This window comes from Chelonus insularis, unplaced genomic scaffold, assembly GCF_013357705.1.
Source record: "Chelonus insularis isolate UGA/USDA-ARS -01 unplaced genomic scaffold, ASM1335770v1 contig_397_pilon, whole genome shotgun sequence".
Lineage (NCBI taxonomy): Eukaryota > Metazoa > Arthropoda > Insecta > Hymenoptera > Braconidae > Chelonus > Chelonus insularis.
In genome coordinates this window covers 794125-812867 of record NW_023276552.1, presented here as the reverse complement: position 1 = coordinate 812867, position 18743 = coordinate 794125, and the positions used below count along the sequence as shown (strand labels likewise).

The 18743-nt window shown below is 31.2% G+C and overlaps 3 protein-coding genes and 2 long non-coding RNA genes across 13 annotated transcripts; 2 read left to right on the top strand and 3 right to left on the bottom strand.

The window, feature by feature from the left end:
• Positions 1 to 2935: 2935 nt before the first annotated feature.
• On the bottom strand, positions 2936 to 3740 carry LOC118067802 (defensin-like). Its single transcript, XM_035084763.1, has 3 exons — positions 3581 to 3740; positions 3147 to 3342; positions 2936 to 3061 (listed from the first exon to the last, which is right to left on the bottom strand). The coding sequence occupies exons 1-3, from the start codon at positions 3651 to 3653 to the stop codon at positions 3022 to 3024; spliced, it is 309 nt and encodes a 102-aa protein (XP_034940654.1). The 5' UTR covers positions 3654 to 3740; the 3' UTR covers positions 2936 to 3021.
• A 105-nt stretch (positions 3741 to 3845) lies between these two features.
• On the top strand, positions 3846 to 6547 carry LOC118067803 (uncharacterized). The gene is made up of 3 exons (XR_004690429.1): positions 3846 to 4225; positions 4641 to 5363; positions 6413 to 6547. It is a non-coding gene; the product is annotated as an uncharacterized lncRNA (long non-coding RNA).
• On the bottom strand, positions 4370 to 8600 carry Cat (Catalase). The gene is made up of 7 exons (XM_035084762.1): positions 8462 to 8600; positions 6428 to 6602; positions 6199 to 6340; positions 5792 to 6122; positions 5435 to 5626; positions 5115 to 5351; positions 4370 to 5031 (listed from the first exon to the last, which is right to left on the bottom strand). The coding sequence occupies exons 1-7, from the start codon at positions 8513 to 8515 to the stop codon at positions 4630 to 4632; spliced, it is 1533 nt and encodes a 510-aa protein (XP_034940653.1). The 5' UTR covers positions 8516 to 8600; the 3' UTR covers positions 4370 to 4629.
• A 92-nt stretch (positions 8601 to 8692) lies between these two features.
• On the bottom strand, positions 8693 to 18185 carry syd (JNK-interacting protein syd). 9 transcript variants are annotated; one of them, XR_004690428.1, is made up of 19 exons: positions 17682 to 18185; positions 16909 to 17223; positions 16706 to 16826; positions 15985 to 16389; positions 15681 to 15884; positions 15561 to 15596; positions 15346 to 15363; positions 15184 to 15241; positions 15050 to 15106; positions 14632 to 14967; positions 14373 to 14552; positions 13621 to 13822; positions 12652 to 13553; positions 12335 to 12554; positions 11864 to 12149; positions 11585 to 11782; positions 10935 to 11024; positions 9315 to 10268; positions 8693 to 8811 (listed from the first exon to the last, which is right to left on the bottom strand). XR_004690428.1 is itself a non-coding variant. In XM_035084760.1 (19 exons), exons 2-19 carry the CDS (start codon positions 17200 to 17202, stop codon positions 10265 to 10267), a joined length of 3672 nt encoding a protein of 1223 aa, XP_034940651.1. In that variant the 5' UTR covers positions 17203 to 17223; positions 17682 to 18185; the 3' UTR covers positions 10133 to 10264. The 9 variants fall into 9 exon arrangements, 8 of the variants coding, with proteins under 8 accessions (XP_034940645.1, XP_034940647.1, XP_034940644.1 ...); XM_035084760.1 differs by lacking the exon at positions 8693 to 8811 and adding an exon at positions 10704 to 10764 and having other exon boundaries at positions 10133 to 10268; XM_035084754.1 differs by lacking the exon at positions 8693 to 8811 and having other exon boundaries at positions 9026 to 10268; positions 15681 to 15875.
• On the top strand, positions 11680 to 12234 carry LOC118067805 (uncharacterized). Its single transcript, XR_004690430.1, has 2 exons — positions 11680 to 11810; positions 11882 to 12234. It is a non-coding gene; the product is annotated as an uncharacterized lncRNA (long non-coding RNA).
• Positions 18186 to 18743: the final 558 nt, after the last annotated feature.

Sequence of the window (18743 nt, the reverse complement as noted above, 5' to 3'; positions counted from 1 at the left end):
TTAATTAGAGTTTTGAAAGTCTTTTTGACAGGTTTTAAACTGTTAATTTCATACAATTAACATCAAAAAAAATTTGCAATCGATTCGATTGGTTCACATCGTTTTAAAGTGCTCGTTGTAAAAGTGATCATTCTTTTTTTGGGATTTTTTTTGTTAACCTATTACGAATTCATGATTACGTTAAAATGTAAAACGAGTGTTTCTCGTATAGAAAGTAGCCTAAAGTAGCTCAAAGTGCTGACATCAGTCGACAGCATCTTTAATTTAAAATTTTTTTCCATCGCTGTGATCAGTTCCACCTGATATGTTGTTACCATAATTAAAGACACTTAATTGTGGGTTTCATAGAACCCAATGACTTATATATTGAAATAGAAAAAAAAAAAAAAGGTATTGCATTACCAAATTGGCAATAATTGTTGTCTGGAATGATCTAATCGTCTGAGAAAAATACAGCGTTGCTCACAGATTCTTGTGGGTACTTAAATCTATAGAAAGAATAAAAGACAATGAGAGTTGTGAGAGAAACTAAGAGACAAATGTCGGAAAGAAGTACTCAATGGATCTATCAAACTGCTCAATTAACTCAAGTAATCGTCTGAGAAAAATTACTATCGAATTTTTTCAACAGTCAACGAACAAAGAAAATACAGGATCAGGAACAAATTGTACTGAAGTAACGGGAAATATTAGTTGGATTACCTTTAATGTTGAAATCCAATACATATCTGTCTTAACTTTTCTTTTAATAAAGTTTTTAATCTTATATAATAAACCCGAAGGCATTTTTTGTTTTAAATGAAGTTTGTAATAAAAAAATTAAGAGAAAAGTAGAGCTTAAAGTTCGCTGTCGTGATAATTACCACGAGATTGTTGTTAATCCCTCAAGGTGCTCATCCCCGACTGACTAGTTAAGCGGATTGGACAAGCTTTTAATTAGACCAAGTCGCTTCACTACTCGAAAAATTTCGTCCTATTAATTCGATCATTTTAGTACTTCAATTGATTTTGATTACATATCAGACTCTTCACAATATCAACATTAAATATTTCCACCATAAATGAACCTTTCCTAATTTTTTTAAATTAAAAAGCAACTCATTTATAACAGAATTACTAAAAGATATTAAAATTATTCTAATTTTAATTCTTTTAATTTCAAATATATGATAAAAATGTTTAATTATCAGTGAGAATTATAATTAAATATGGCGACTAATTAATATACAATAGCAATACCAATTTCAAAACATCTAAAGAAGATAAAACCTTTCAACCTACGAAACATTTTCATTTTACTTATATTCATCTCTTATTTATTTTTGTTTTAATTTCAGGCCAAAGGTATAATGCCGAAGAGAAATGAAAGTGGAAAAAAGAGAAAGATATGCGGGTATGGGAAGCTGAGAACGCACACGATAAATTCAGAAGAAGAGATGAAAAAAGGAGTAGAATGGCTGGGAGATACAGAGGAAGATAGAGATGAGGAATAAGCGAGGAAAAATGAAACAAAAAATGATGAAGGTGGGTACGTTGTTTTTTATCTACCTGCGAATAATGACGGCGTCTCCTTTTCGTTTTCACGATGGGAAGCAAATTTCAGCTCCACATAGTCGCAATAGCAACAGCCTTGGTTCTTGCCATCATCTCTTTACTCCACTCTGCTCTCGACCTACCTGCTCACGTTGCTTTGAATGTAACTAATTAGTGACTGCGTTCAGCGTGACGTAATAAGCAGACTTTTTTCCGGACGTGCTCGTTATCATTTTATTTTCAAGCTCCACCCCCTGAACCACAGGAAAAACATCCCCTATATTTTTCTTACTTTTTCGCTATCTTTCTCTACTTGTTTATCGACTAGTCTTCCATCATTTACTACTTTTCATTTTTTTATTTTTTTATTTTTAATAGAACAAAATCTTCTTTGAAAAAAATTCGCTCTATTCTTCTCTAAAATATTTTACATTCATTATTCTTATTAAAATTTATCTATTAGAACCTTTAAGTTGGATTAATTTCCCTAGATAAATTTCAAAAACCTTTTATCAATTTAATTGACATGGTGAAAAGCAAAATGTATGTTGGTGAATAATTTATGAGCAAAAAAAGAATAAAATTTCGAAAATATTATGAAGAAATATTGATCTAATTCAAAAGTAACAGCAAATGGAATAAATTCACCTACATTTCTTAAAAGCAATTTGAAGTTACTGTTAAAAGAAGGTAGTAACATTAGTTTGAATGTAACATATGCGAATAAAACTATCATTATGAACAATGGACAATAGTAATGAAAATTCTGTTGTAAGCATATTTACTGACTTGTTCCTATTTTAAAAGCCGGCCCAATGCGCATTATAACCACTCTCAGGCCACTTTGAATATACGATAGACCAGTGCAGTATGTATGTTGAAAGTAAAAGGAATATATGTATGTACATAAGCATAACAGGAAAGAGATGCCAGAAAGAAAGAGAAATCCAATTTTAATAAAACGTTAAAAAGACTAGTCTACACTATTTGCACTCTTTGTCCGAGTATTTTTAAGCTTGAAAGAAGTATTATCATGAACTTCAACCCTTCATATTAAAAAGACCGTCTAATAATGCTAAAATTCAAATATGAAGTTCACAATGACCTCTTCATGACTAAGTGCAGGGTCCAAGTTATATTGGCTTTTTTCACAATAATCGAGTAGTGCATCTCTCGTTTGATGGTATCGATTTTGGATGAAAACAGACTAGAATGATATTGATAGTAGATGGAGGTGTCCATCAAAGCCATATGAACTTTATAATTAGGGCTTGAGCCTCGGGATATTGTCTCATCAAAGACCAGACCTTCAAAAGGAATTATAACGGTCTAATTAATGTAGTGTTCAATTCGCGGAATTTTCACACGGAGTTAATTTACTAAATAAAATCAGACCTGAAAATTTACATTATTCAAATTATTTATTCATATTTCAGATAAAATATTCAAACAGCCTTGAAATTGTTGAGTAAATTATGTATTAATGCTTCAGCCAAATCTTTTCTTCCACAAATCTACGATTTTATCTCTGTAAAAGGAAAAGAGATGTGTGATAAAAAATTAATGTATATTATTTAAGAGTGTTTTGAAAGAAAATTAGTGAGAATAATTACTTTCGACAAACACACACTCCATTACGACAGCTTCCTCCAGATTTTCCCATACTAAGACAATTGGCAGCACAAGCAGAATCATTCACAACTCCTTTAAAGGAAAGAAGATCACAGGTAACTCGACGATGACGGAGGTGGTCTTCATTCTCTCCATCGATTTCAAATTCTTCACCTCTTAACTCAAGAGGTTCATATTCTGCAAACAAATGAACCATTGAAATTCAAATTTTCTTTGTTATATTTTGCTAATTATCCAATATTTAGTTCATTAATTATGCTCAGATATTATTATGAAAAGATTAAAACTATTTTTAGTGAAAAGTATGATAAAGACTTCATGCTTCAGTCCACTGAAGCTACAATTTATAGAGTAGAATATCGGAATAATTTCAATAAAACAAATTTTAAACCAATAAAAGTAAATCGATATCTACCTTCAAATGAAGGAGCTGACATGACAGCTACAGAAACTGTCAGCAGAAGCACGATAATCATAAACTTTGTCATAGTGAAGAAAAGTTATTATACTCAAAGCAAAACACTTAAGAAACTTTGTGATAAACTGATGCTTTCCATTATTGAATCTTCTTTTATAAGGATCTTCCGACATTGTATTGACACTTGAGATTATGATTAATCGAGAAATAAAAGAGTAAATTGTTCTTCCCCGAGCGAAGAAAGAATATTGTATTGAATAGCTTTGGGGGGAATACCCGGTCAAGTGACTTGACTTTCCGTGTTATCTTTATTATATGCAAAGTTGTAGTTATAATTTTTTGTTTTTGCTTTGTACGCATCTACTTTAATATTAGTATTGAATTTCAGTGTGGATTGATGCATCGATCTAGTGACATGTTTATTTAATCATCTCTTCAAGTGTTTGAAATGACTCACAGTTGGAAGTGTAGAACTTTGGATTGTAATTATTTAGTAAACAAAGAGTGTAAAATGTGAATACTTCAGAAACGTGTCTAATTCGTTGCTTCTGTTTCGCATCGCTTGTATTGTTATTCAGCTGCTGATATTGCAGTAAAAAATGAAACTTCGAGAACAGTAACATTATGTTAATATATTATTTTGTGAGTTCAGAATATTGTTGGATATCTCTAGAAAATGAGCACAAAAATCGTTGCAAAAAAATATAATTTATGTATCAATTTGTTAAAATATTTTTTTAATTATAAACATTAAAAATTTGAAGCAAATAACATTTAATAAAAATACAAACTTACAAAACGTATTTTATTTTTGTTCATTTAAGTAGATATGTTAATAATATAAGTTGATATTAAAAATTAAAAAAATTGTGCTTTAGCAAAATCTTAATAAAATACTATATCAGTGAAATACCCATAAACAATATTACAAATTTAGTGTGATAATTATCATTATCATTTCCTTTTGTAGTAAATAGATATTCTCATTCATAAAATAAAAACAAAATATTAGTTATAACAAGAATTACGATTGAAGTAGGTATGTTTTACATTTTAGGACATTTTCCAGAAGCATTGATTGACTTTCCTACTTTCTTCAATCCCTCCGTCAATCTGTTGCCAAGATCAACATCCACGTTAGAGAAGTTTCTCACAGCTCTTTCCACTATGAAGTTTGAAGCACCTTTAAGACTGGCTACCAGGTTGTTGACAAGTCGGGTCCGTGCATCTGCATCAAGCACGTTTCTCCATAACAATGTTACTTGACCAAAGTCATCTTCGTTAACGGGTTCATAACGATCAACGTCACCGAAAACGCTAAATGGTGGTGATTTGACGGCCGGACATTCTTCAGGTCCACTGAAGCTGTTGGGGTAATAGTTAGGAGCACCATTTTGATTGTAAACAGGCATAAGGCCATCACGTTGGTAGTTGATTGCTGATATACTCTAAAATACATAATATTAATATTTATATCGATTAGCATTTCGGTCACAAAAATAATATGTATAAATATATGGAATTTAATTACTTTGTAGGGGCAGTTAACAGGTAACTGAAGATGGTTTGGTCCCAGACGATGTCTGTGAGTATCTCCATATGCAAACAATCTACCCTGAAGCATTTTGTCTGGACTGGGTTCAATTCCAGGTGGCATATGTGCAGGATCAAATGCCAATTGTTCTACATCAGCAAAATAATTATCCGGATTTCTGTCCAGTACTAATTTCCCTACAGGAATGAGAGGATAATCCTTGTGAGGCCAAACCTGCGTAATTAGGTTATTTTCTAATTAGTAAATTCAATATTTATCTTTCGTGATTCTCAATAGAATGATTAAACATTGTTTACCTTTGTCAAGTCGAAAGGATTCCATTGAAACTTATCGGCTTGCTGCTGGGTCATCACCTGAATATAAAACGTCCAACTAGGGAAATCCTTTCTTGCGATTGCATTGTATAAATCGCGAATACTGTAATCTGGATCATCGGAAGCTATCTTTGCAGCATCTTCAGCTAAGATGTTCTTTATACCTTGGTCGGTCTGTAAGCATTGTTGAATATTTATTTTCAAACCAACGATATTCAGAAACTTTTGTCAATTAATTCCGTTAAATGTTTCAATATTAATTCTTTATATGACGATTTCTTTTATAACAATTAAAATGAACTATTCAAGTCAACTAAAATTAATTAATTAAGTTTATACCTTGTAATGGAATTTGCACCAAACGAATTCATTTTGGGCATTAACAAGTTTGAACGTATGAGAGCCATATCCATTCATGTGGCGATATCCGTCAGGAATACCACGATCACCAAATAAAATCATAACTTGATGAGTCGACTCAGGTCTTAGTGATAGAAAATCCCAAAACATATCCATGTCTTTAAGATGTGTCGCAGGATTTCTTTTCTGTGTGTGGATAAAGCTCGGGAAAAAGAGAGGATCTTTGATAAAGAAAATGGGTGTATTGTTGCCTACGAGATCCCAAATTCCTTCTTCAGTATAAAATTTAACTGCGAATCCACGAGGATCCCTGTTTGATAAAAATTGCTATCATTAAGAACCATAAAATAAATTAATTAAACAATGTTAAATGAAATTACAATTACCTCACTGTGTCTGCTGATCCACTTTCTCCACCCACAGTTGAGAATCTTACAGCAATGGGAGTTTTCTTTCCAATTTTCGAAAAAACTTTAGCTTTTGTATACTGTGTGATGTCATGGGTAACTTCAAAATAACCGAAGGCACCTGAAAAATTCAATTAAGAAAAACTTAGCAGAGAAGTAATTTTTTAAGAGCTTTCTTTTTCTTTAAATGAAGTTTCAGATCCATTACCTGCTCCTTTAGCATGGACAACACGTTCAGGAATTCTCTCCCGATCAAAATGAGACATCTCATCGAGATAAACGAAATCCTGGAGCAATAGAGGACCTCGGGGGCCCACAGTAAGGCTGGCTTTCTTGTTAGCGATGGGATTTCCATTTCCGGTAAGTAGGACAGGTGGTGGTCCCTAGAAATAAATTTAAATTAAAACATACAGGTCCCATATTTATGTCATTACTCATATTCTATTTATTATCAATATTCTATATTGAAGCATGACATAAGCTGCTAACATGAATCAGATATAGCCGGTCGATTCTCCAATTGTCTCTATCAAATTAATGCTACTAGGAATGTAGTCATTTAATCAATATCACATTTAAAAGTAGTAATAATAATTGCATTTACTCGAAGTAAACACTCAATGGAAAATTTTTCATGTCTGAAGGCTCATTGTAGATTTGAAATATTAATATTTTCTGATCGAAATGACATAGCAGATTAAAGATTAAAATATATTCTGTATTAATAACAATAATAACAGTAAAGAACAATTATGCTATCATTGAAGTTACACGCAAATAAGTTTGATATCGATTACTGTCATTCGCAATGAATATTCCATTTTTTCTAGCACAAGTTTCAAAAAACTTGATAAAGAAACTGGTTATATCTCTAGGAATGTCTTCACATTATCGCAAGAGATAATTTTACTTTTTTAACTAAACATTTTACTTCATTTTCAAAGAACACTTCTAGTAAAATGTTTACTCCTACGTGGTTTACCTTGCCAGAAATAAATAGCTAATATTAGTAATGCATTTTTAATATCTACACATAATTGGCAGTAATCATCATTCAGACTCTAATACTCAACTTCTAAATATTTAAAAGTTACATAAATACTTTATTTTTAGTAAATTTACAAGCCAAATGATTAACAAAAACTAATTTATCATTTTGAAGTTCAATACAATCATTCACTTCATTAACATCGAATAAATTTCTGTTTATGCATTTATATTACTAATTAATCATTCTTAATTAATACTGATCTGGATTTCATGAATACTTCTGTAATATGTCCAAATAATGAAGCTTACTAAAATAATTATCATTTAATCAATAGAATATAACGTAATTATGAGTCTGTTTTCAGTTAATTATTGCAATATTTTTTATTAAAAAAATTCTATTGTTTTATGATTTCATTATAAGTCATGGGAATTTTGATTAATAAAGAAAAAGAATTCAATTGTTGATACATTTGGTAAATGCAAAGAATTATTTCTATGTTGCATCTTCTTGATTCACCTGGAGATGATATAATAAGATCAAGGTAAGGCTCGTTAGTCTTTAATTATCACATTATAATTATTAGGTAATTGCATGTTTTTAATGATCATGATTGAATACCTCCAGCCTTGATTTTTTATGCTTGAATCATCGTATTATTCAAATCCGCAAAAAATTTCCTAAGGAAACTACGTTTTATATTTAATCATCCATTCATCTTTATCTTTACAATCACGGTAAGTAATCAGCGCAATCTTGTTTCACAATTTCGTAATCTTTAATCCTTTTTATAATCATACTTATTCCATAAGCATTGGAAATAATAATAATAATAATAAGAATATATTATATTATTTTTGTATTAATTATTATGAATAATGTTGATTTTATAATGAAAGTATTCAAAGATGTATTTCTTTAGCTTCAGGAGAGTACTTGTATATTGATATGAATTTTTTTGCAAGATAACGAGGTTAGACCATCAACAAACTTGATCATTACGATGGTATACATAATATAAAATATTCCATGATTCCAGCAATTTCTGTTAACATTAATATAAGTTACTAATCTAACAAACATCTGAGTACATTGACTTTTATATAAATTCAAATAATCACATCCTGATTGATACTACAATAACAAAAACTTCTCTAGTTAGCGTATTTACATCCTCCAATAGAAATATATTGATAAAAAAGAATTGATAAAAGTTAACAATATTTTTACAAAAGACTTTGTGAATAATACCTGAACTGTTTTCTTGTAATTATTCAGCTGTTCAGAAGCTGGATCTCTCGCCATGATTGATAAATTTTCCAAATTTTCACAAAAAAGCCGGTTTGAAAGAAAACTCAAAGACGTATGTCCAAATCAGAGCGCAATAACGATGCAAAGTCCACCACGATGAACTCGTACTCGTTGTCAACAGCTGTGGACTTTTATTGGTTGTGCTAGACAGACACTGGTGGGAGAAAGTAGTCACGATTTGTTGGGATAGTCGACGAGTTAGCATAAACTACGAAGTTTTGCAAGGTCATAGAAGGTCTGATAAGCATATGTAGTTATCGTTAAAAATGATCAATTATATCCTTTTTTTACTAAACAAAGTAAAACAATTTGTTTATTATTTATCAACTCAACATGTAAACTAAACTTAGCTTCAAATTAAAAAAAATTAAATAAGCTAAATTCATTTGAATTTTTATATTAAAAAAAATTAATTTGATAATTGTTTATTAATATCAACGGAAATTTTCATTTTTATTCACAGTTTTAATATTCCATTTTATTTTAATGCTGTTAGGGCTTCTTTAAAGCCAGGTACAGTTTTAAATTTGACATGATTTTTTATTTTTTTTTTGTTTTTAACATGATTTTTTAAAACTTAAAAACCAGAATAAGTAAAACTTCACTACAATATTTTAACTATGTGTTATACAAATCACATAATTCGATCGTTCTATCTTTGGTAGGAGACTGAATAATAAATAAAGCAAGAGAAAGCGTATACAAATATCTAGCTACCGCGAAAGGAGAAAAAAATGGTAATTATTATGTAAATTAACAAAGTCATTAGTCTATAAAAATAATTCATACTCACTCTTCCAAGTCTCAATGTCACGGTTATGAGAAATATTATTTAAACATTAATAGTTAACATTGCGGTTAATAAATAAGATAGAATATCCGCGACTAGTTTCCTGTAAAGTAAATATTAAAAAAATTAAATAAGAAAATTGAATTAAAAAAATAGAGAAAACATTTATCTCAATCTCCCTACAAGATTTTACGAAATTTATGTTTACATAATTTATTGATAATTTAAAACTCTATTAGTGTGAAACCAATTCAATAATCTATATACGTATACACGTACATTATGATACCAATGAAAGCGATTTTTGTTATACAAAGCTCGAGATAAAGAATTTTTCAAATGCAATGCTTTCTATAAGATGCTTCATAAAGTTTGATAATTTTTCATTTACTAATTAATTATCTATGTCTTGACAACTTACTATCGCTTCGTACAAAAAGGGACGCATATAGGCGTGAAATATTTTCATCTAATAATTTTTATATCAATTAAAAACTGATTGTTTCAATTAATTATTCTGATAAAAATTAGTCAATGTTCAATTTTTGGAACAAACAAGCGTCATCATTACTATTATTCGCTGTCATAGCCTACAATAATTAATCTGTCTTATCATGATCACATCTAAATAAATAAATTGGACAGTTACGTTTTCTTCGTTTGTCGAAGAAGTAATTCTATCATAATTGCTCTTAGACACTTAAGAGCTCTGATAAACTTCACTGTCTTGCTGCTGAGTTATTGATAACTCTTGCAGTCTATCTGTTCTCTTGAATTATTAATTTATTTATTCTATGCACCCTAAGAAAATTTTTTTTTAACCAATAGGCTAGCCGTTCATGTGGACAGGTGATTGAACCTGCCAAACAATCAGATGACTTTGTTCTCCATGTTCCTCATGACTAGTCGCTGAAATGTTTGTACGCTCCAATCCTTCCTCAATTTCGTCACCATCACCTGAAAAACATTGCATAACATTAGTTGCTTTTTTGCAAAGGTAATTGAACTATCGAAGGTGCCTCCAAAGGAATCGTGCTAATTCCTGGTCAATATACACATAAATTTAAAGTTCTCCCTCTCTACCCCCAGAGAGCAAGACATTTAACGACTCGAAAATATTAAATCGTCAATTATATACAAACTTATTAACATTATTATAATTGAATGTTTGTTATTGTTAATAAAAGACTAAATAGAAATTGTTAGTAAATTTGAGAATAGTGCATTTTCCAAAACAGATAGATTAAATCTATGATTAATTTTTTTTTTGTTAGAAAAGCTGAATTTTGTCTAGTCATATCAGTATTCATTAATCAATCAATCAATCAGTGTTAGTAAAATTCAGTTGTGAGCGATTGTTTTATCACGTTACGTTACTCTCTGGGGGCATACCTGACCATCTGCCAAACTATAAGGTGGGTTGCCACATCACTTTCGTCTTCTGCTTCTTCAGCTGAAATTATTAATGATAAATTCCCAATCACCCTCACTAATTTACTATAAATATTTCAATCAATCAATTTATACTTATTAAATGTACTTGTCTATATTTTTTAGAGCTTATAATTGATGCATAAATTTTTTATAAAACTTTTTTTTGAGTAATTAAAATTTTTTACTCACCCACACGGAAATCTATGTAGCCTTCTCCACCTGATAATACCAACATTGCTGGCTGTGTACCATCTGAAATGGCACTCTGACCTCCATGTCCTTTTCATTGAAACAAAAATCATACATAGAAATAAAAAACAAAACAGGTTTAATGAAGTCTAGAGAAAAATTTTATTGAGGTGAAAAGATCAAACAGTGTAGCTCTCGCTACAATTTCGCGTATTGTTTACTAAAATATTTCACGAATTAATGAATATTCAACGCTTGCAGAAATGCAAATTTTTTCACGATCGTTTGCTCTACATCCACATAGTGCAAAAAAATATTCACTCTTTTTTACAGATTTATATCAACATAAATCTATCAGTAATATTTTATATCTAAATATCATATTCTCTCTCAGTTAATATTATTTCAAGATTTTTCTTCTACATCATGGTCTACAAGAGAAAAATTATTCAATATATTTTTAAATACATTTTGCACCTTAAGAAACTATTTAAATAGTCTCATATAAATATAGTATAGTAGAAATGATTGAAAAATAATGTTCGTTATCTAAAGTAAATAGAATTAAAATAACAGATTCTTATACCATTTTTAAATAAATAAAGTTTTTTTAAATGGCAGTGAATGGATTGATTTATAATTGAACTTACCCGGAACTGCAACAAACATTTTCACAGCATCACGGTGGCCATGGAAACTAAGTTGAGCATGAGCCATACTGCAGTAAGGAATAAAACTTCCGGGAGTGACACCTTTTTCCGAAGCGAATACTCGAACTCCTACTCCTGGAGCATCACCTTTACCACCCATACTTTGTACTCTAGACACAGCTAAAGATCCTCCAGCACCTAGTTGACAATAATAAATATGCATAAAGTATTTATCTATTCATTCATTCATTACTTGCTAAATGAATTCTGAAAGCTTACTTTCTGATAATGGTACAGATATGATGACACCGTTTCCCGTTCCAATCCACAGTCTGTTTGAAGAAATGAGTAATGCAGTGATTCGTACAAATGAAAACCCGAGTTTGCCAGTGCCGAGCATTTTGCTGACATAAGGCTCAATGTCTACATCTTGCAGATGCTGATAAGTGTGAGCATGATACAGCCTCAATGTAGAATCGAGTCGAATGCTGACCCAAACTCCTTCTCCAAGCCATGCTAATTGTCTGACTTGAGACTCTCTCCTTGGATGTGCGTCAACGGTACACTGAAAACCGATTCCTATTCCTTACTCTTATAATTTTAATCTTTTGTGATTTGTTTACAAAGTAAATCAACAAGGTAAATCATAATTACTTGATTTATTATATTAATATTAGTACCTTATTCCTTGTTATTAATTAGCTCAAAAATATTTACAAGATGAATATTTCTTAAATTTTAAAAAATTACCTCGAGACTCATGAGAATGGGGTCAATCACATGAATCTTATTTCTATATCCACACCAGACTGTTTTCCCTGAGACGGCTGTCATACATCTAATGGCATGTTGCGGACTGCCTAAAGTAATAATGTGGTGTTGAGATAAGTCCCATTGACCATCGGATCCTCGTCGAAATATTGCCACTGTCCCATCAGCAAGAGCTACCAGCACTCTTCCCTGAACATGACTAAATAGACGCCAATATATAGTACCGTACCATTGATTATTTTAATACAATTAAAAATTTTAAAATCAATAAAATAGTTATCAGTTAAAATATTTACACTATGGATAAAACAGCATCTTTGAGCGTAACAGTATGTAAACAAATAGACCATTTAGCAACAGCTGAGTGCACATAAACAGTTCCATTCTGTGCTCCAAGCCACATTGTTGGCTGTATTGACGACATTTTTTCAATAGGAGTATCATTTTCGGCAGTTTGTGGTGCTTCAGATTCACTTACAGTGTTTGTGATTGATAGAGTTTCAATATTACTTTTAACAAAATGTACTTTTCCTATATTAATAGAATCACTGTCAACATTTTCTAAGCTTTGGGGTTCTGTATTTGAGCTCTGATCTACATCAGTTTTTTTCTCTGAGCTTTCACTAGGTTTTTCTTCTAGAGAACTCGGACCCTCTGAAGTTGCTTGACTGCGATCATCAGAATCTCCCGCTTTTAGGCAGTTTTTTTCTTCAGTTACAGTAGCTTCTTCAGCAACAATTTGCTCATCATTGGCACGTTGGACCTGAATGTTAACTAAGTCTACTTCATTTGTTCCATTTACTATCCGTTGTGTAGATTCTTCAACATTGTGAATATAATCACTCTCTTTTGCACCAGGAACACTCGCTATACAGAGTAAATGACTCTGACACACATTGAAAACTTCTAAGATATCAGCTGGATTATTTGCATCTATCACAGTGACTTTGGACATCTTTTGAGTCGACGTACAAATCCATACAAGGGAGCTTAATTGCTGGTCTTGTCTTTCTGCTTCAAGGCGACGCTGTTCATTCTCTTGCAACTCTTTATCCAAATGTTCAACAGCGTCTTCTACTTTTCCTTCAACCATGGGAGTCTCTTTTGCTTCATCTGCATAAAATACACTTCCTCCTATTGCAAGTCCTCCATCACGAGTTTTCCCACCGTTTAAGTTTACGCCGGCTCCACACCAAATCTAAAAATTAAATATTTATTTATTAGAAATCGAATTCAGTTGAATTAAATTTTTTTGATTTGCTAACCTTCATTCCAGGTTCTGTTTCTTGAAGAGGACGACAATAAACAGGAACTGGAACAGGTTGTCTCGCAGGAGCACTAGGTTTTCCAGGTAAACTCCATCCATAAGCTTGCAAACGTCCATCTTCTTTTCTCACGTGTGCTCTTACTTGTCGATATTGTTCTTTTCTTTCATTGGCAAGTCTAGCCACTCGTTTTTCAGATGAGCTGAAATATCTTCTGAGTCAGTACACAAACAAACGACAAAGTACTACTTATAAACTAGACTAATAGGATAAGTGAAGAAGCAACGAAAATAGAAGCAATAAAAACTATAAATAAAAAGAAAGCCTTAAACAAAATATTTTTATTTACAAATCGTGGCTAACGCTGCCTCGAATCATAATAAAACATGATAAAGTAACGATTTTTAACAATTTATTATTTACAATACAAAGCTCTCAAAAAAGCTAATAAAATCTCTTATTTTTTCAACAAAAAAGTTAACATGGTAATTGAAATATACCAATAGAAGATTTGATTGATATCACAGGAGAGTCAGAAACACTGGTATTTAAAATAAGCATTTGCTCATCTAAGTAAAATCACTATTTTTCTTTTTATCGCAGTCAAAAAACAGTTAAAAGAATTTTCGTTTAATCTATAAACGAACTTGAAAAAAAATAGAAATAGAATAGATTCAAAAATAGTATGTACAATAGACATTGAGGTGATAAAATGGCTTAAGTGCGTCTACGAAAGTTAATTAAATTCTCACATCGTATCTCCTTGGTCGAGAAATTCATGGCGATTTTTTAATGTACGCTTACGCATTGCATCTAACGGTGGAGCTGGCACTACTTGATTTGACGGAGCGCTATACCTTATATGCGGTAAGGTATGAGGATTTCTATGTAGTGTCCCCCGATCAGCTGGACCGGTAAAAAGATTACTAAAACTGTAAAAAAATTGGATCAATTATTTTCTTATCTATTAAATGAAATATTATTGATGTTAATCTTGAAAAAATAACTTACAACTTCCAGACAGACTGTTTGCCTCCAGATATACTCGCTGGATCTGTCTTACTGGCTCGAATCATTTCAGTCCATCTCACAGCTTCTTGAAGTTCCATGAATCGTTCTTTATATTGATTCCTCTCCATAAGTACTCTTGCCATTTCTACACGAGTAAACCGTTTTCTTTGAGCAAGTGGAACATCTTCTTCATCATCACTCTTAGTTGTTTTAGCCATAGCTTCACTCTCTTCTTTTACTTTCTTCAGCTCTCCTTCTAAAGCTGATACTTTATGACGAAGTCGATCTCGTGCTTGATGTAGTGCTCTTACTTCATCACGAAGAATTTCTTGTTCACTACAAGTATAATAAAATCATTACTATAAGACCAAAAATGATTATCAAATATCAATAATCAATATACCAATAACTTGATTACCTTGTTAGTTCATCCACTTTAGCTATCAGATCGTCTTTAACGATGTTCAGCGCATTCCTGAAGAAAAATAAATAAATATTAAAAACACTTGTAATGCAATTTTCATAATAGTAATCTAATTAAAAGGTACTTACTTTGTTGCCAATAATTCATTGTTTTCCATAATGAGATTCTCAACTTCTTTGCCCATACCTATTACAGAATAAGTACTTATTATTAAATAAAAGTTCTATACACAAATAATTAGAGTAGCAGATTATTATACAAAAATAATGATTACACTCAAAACATCTTACCGAAGAAGTTGTCATTGACTATTGAGTTATTCGTTGCATGCGTTTGGTAAACAATGTAGTAGATCAGCAATGATGAAGTAAAAAAAATAAACACAAGTTAGTAAATGATTCATTTTTGTATGAATTTTTTATATTCATCTAACATTAAGTATTATGTTAAACAATCCACTATTTTTGTTAAATAGTAAAATATAACTAAATCATATTAAACATACCCGACGAAGCGTACTCTCCTGGATGAACCCAACTGCCTACAAATGCAGCAATTACGATGTATGTATTAGTCACAAAAACAGCTAAGCAGTATTTATTCAAAAAAATAATTATATACTTACCAGTAATATCTGCTCCTTCATCCATTTCTCCCAAAGCGTCAGCATCTTGAAAACTAAGTTCTTGATACAAAGTATTTCCACTACGTTGCTCTCGTTCTGTTCTACTTCTACCACTGGGAGTTGTTGCTACCTTGTCGACAACTGGAGTTGTTGGAGTAGCAACAACAGGAGGTACTTCAGTTTCTGGACTTTCATCTGCAAAGACTGTAGAAAGAATTCGATTTTTTTTTGATAATTACCCAACACCAATTATCTTTTGTGACTGTTAGATTTACATCTTTAATGAATAAAAAAAAATATTTACGCTTTGAAACAGTTGTAGTTTTATTCTCTTGAGGTGGATTATCAGTTAATTGGCTTTTATCTGATGTTTCAATTACTGCTTCACCACTGCTGTCCTGCATTTCTGATTTTAAACTTGCAGTATGGGTTGGACTTTCTTCCTGAATATCTTCGGCATTCATACTAGCTTCTAAACTTTGGAATCCATAACTGAGAGGCCCAGAGCTTCGTGACATATGAGCTAAATTCAAACCAGGATATCGAGGAGGACGGTTGTTTGTTGTATTTTCTAATCTTTCACTACTTCCCACGAGCAATTTAGTTCTTTCCATATAATCAACGTGAGTTTTGAACAATTCGGTATATCGTTCATGTAATCGTGCATATTCACGTTTTAATTCTGCCTCTTTTTCTTCAAGACGAACAACTGAAAGAAAAATTTTCCTCCATTTAAACAAAGTTGAATAAAGCTAATTAATGTTTAAGGAAAGTTTCATTTTAATTAGAAATTCAAATATTTAAATGAGGTGAGCAGTGGATGTAATTCACGAGACAAATTAGCATGATAAAACAGATATTGCACATTTAGGGACTTGGATTAATGTTTGACTAGATGAAAATAATAATAATAAGTTGAATAATACCATCAGCTACATAAAAATAAAATAACAAAAAATAATCTACTCTACTGTAGGAATGTGCACGGTGGGAACAATAACTCGAACTTGTATTTGCAATTGTACCATGATCATGTGAATTTTTCGTCTTTAGCTCCAGCATTTTAAGAATTGTTTCTAAACTATCAATTTTTGCTAGCAACTCCTTTCTTTCATCTTCTGCTATGTCTTCAAGCTCTAATAATTTCTGAAATATAAATATTTTCACTCTTAATTCATGTTTCAATTTAATCGAAATTTCATTATGCAAATAAATATTTTAAACTTACCTGATCCGATGCTTTTCTTAGCTGCTTTTCTCTTTCATATTGAGTAACTAATTGCTCATTATCTTCTCTCAGCAATTCTAACTCAACTTCATGCTCTTGATTTTCAGTGTAAGCGATATCTAAACATTCCAATACGTTGACTAAGAGTGGCATTAGTTCTTTGACAACATCCTCATCATATCTTGCTATCATTCTCTCAAACTCTTGATAAATGCTGCCAGCTAACGATTGAACTTTTTCAGACATTACCACATGACTGTCCTCGTGGGTGCCGTAAACTGTTTCTTGGTCCATGATTTAAAATTTTACTAGAAACTAAAACAAATACAATCAATAGATTGAGAAATACATTGAAAAAATGAATAACTTTTTATATATTAATTCATAAAATTCATCTTAAGTAGAACTCATTTCTAAAGCGATAATTTAACTAGATCGTATCAAAAATTACAGCACAGCTGTTTTATTTATGACATATAGCATAAGATTGGAGGGTCATAAAGTGTAATGAGGACGGTATATTCAATTAATGTTGAACACTATCATAAATAAACGAAAATAGAATTAAATATCGCTTAAAATGCGTAAACAGTATAATGAATTACTGATTAGACGGGTATAACCTTGTAATGATTAAAAAGACCATGGCAATCATCGTGTGAAATGTCTAAAATTAAACTTAGACTAGAATAGAAGTAGTGAAGATTTAAATTGCAGCTATTGAATGTCGCAGTTGGCTAATAAATTCCAAACCAAGTATTCTCGTGTATTACCTCTACGTGGACTGCTCTGTTGTGACGTTTCGCAACTACTGGTCTTTCTAAGATTTTTCTAGGATGGAGCACCGTTCAAGCACACTCTTCCATGAAGCACTTGCTCGGTCAGACGAAACAAGTATCAGCCAAGCGTATTAGAGATGACATTTCTAATCCGAGAAATCTGATCAAAGGGATGACATTTGTCAGCCTTTACACTCTCACTAAATAAATGTTCCTATACAATGACTATCACCATTGTTTATTGCTTCATTTTCTAACAACTTATGCAGCTTAGTGTGGGCTGATACACTGACAGATCAAAATGAAACCACCACGTAATAAAATACTAAATTCGTACACTCTGCACTACTCTTCACATCTGCTTCAACTTCCTTCACTTCCTTGCAGATCCCCAAATTACCACCCACTGCCATTTGGCAAATTGATACTGCGTTTTATCTATTTTATCGAGTCTTGAAAATAATAAAATATATATGTGCAACAAAAGCGCAGAATCAGAGCGATGCAAGTGTCAATACAAATATTTATTTTAATTTCTTCTCACAAGAGGACTTCTAGACCTCGAAATGTGTGTTGCTGCCATCTCATGTTGTTATTTTTTATTAAAATGACAATTTTACCAGCTTACCAACCATCAGTATTTTTAGAGAAAATATTTTTTATCGATTGAGTATTTTTTTTTCAAATGCAAAAAAATAAAAATATTAATCAATATAAAATATTGTTTATATTTTAACTATACATAATTATTAGCATCTAATTTCATTATATTTTAATTTTAAATCGTCTGAAATTTTAAAGATCAGACCTATTGTCTGATCAACAATATGATTTAATAAATAATTCTGGAAATTAAATAACAATTTGATTAAACTAAAAATATTTATAATATTTATGAAAAATAAAGATTATGTACGAAGTCATTTGTATAAAAAAATAATTAAATTTATATCTGGGTGTATAAAAATTTTAGTTTGAATAGAACTCGTAACTTGTTTATATCTTTTGCAAGGACGTCAAGAATTGTGGACGATTCATGTATATTAGTTTCATAAT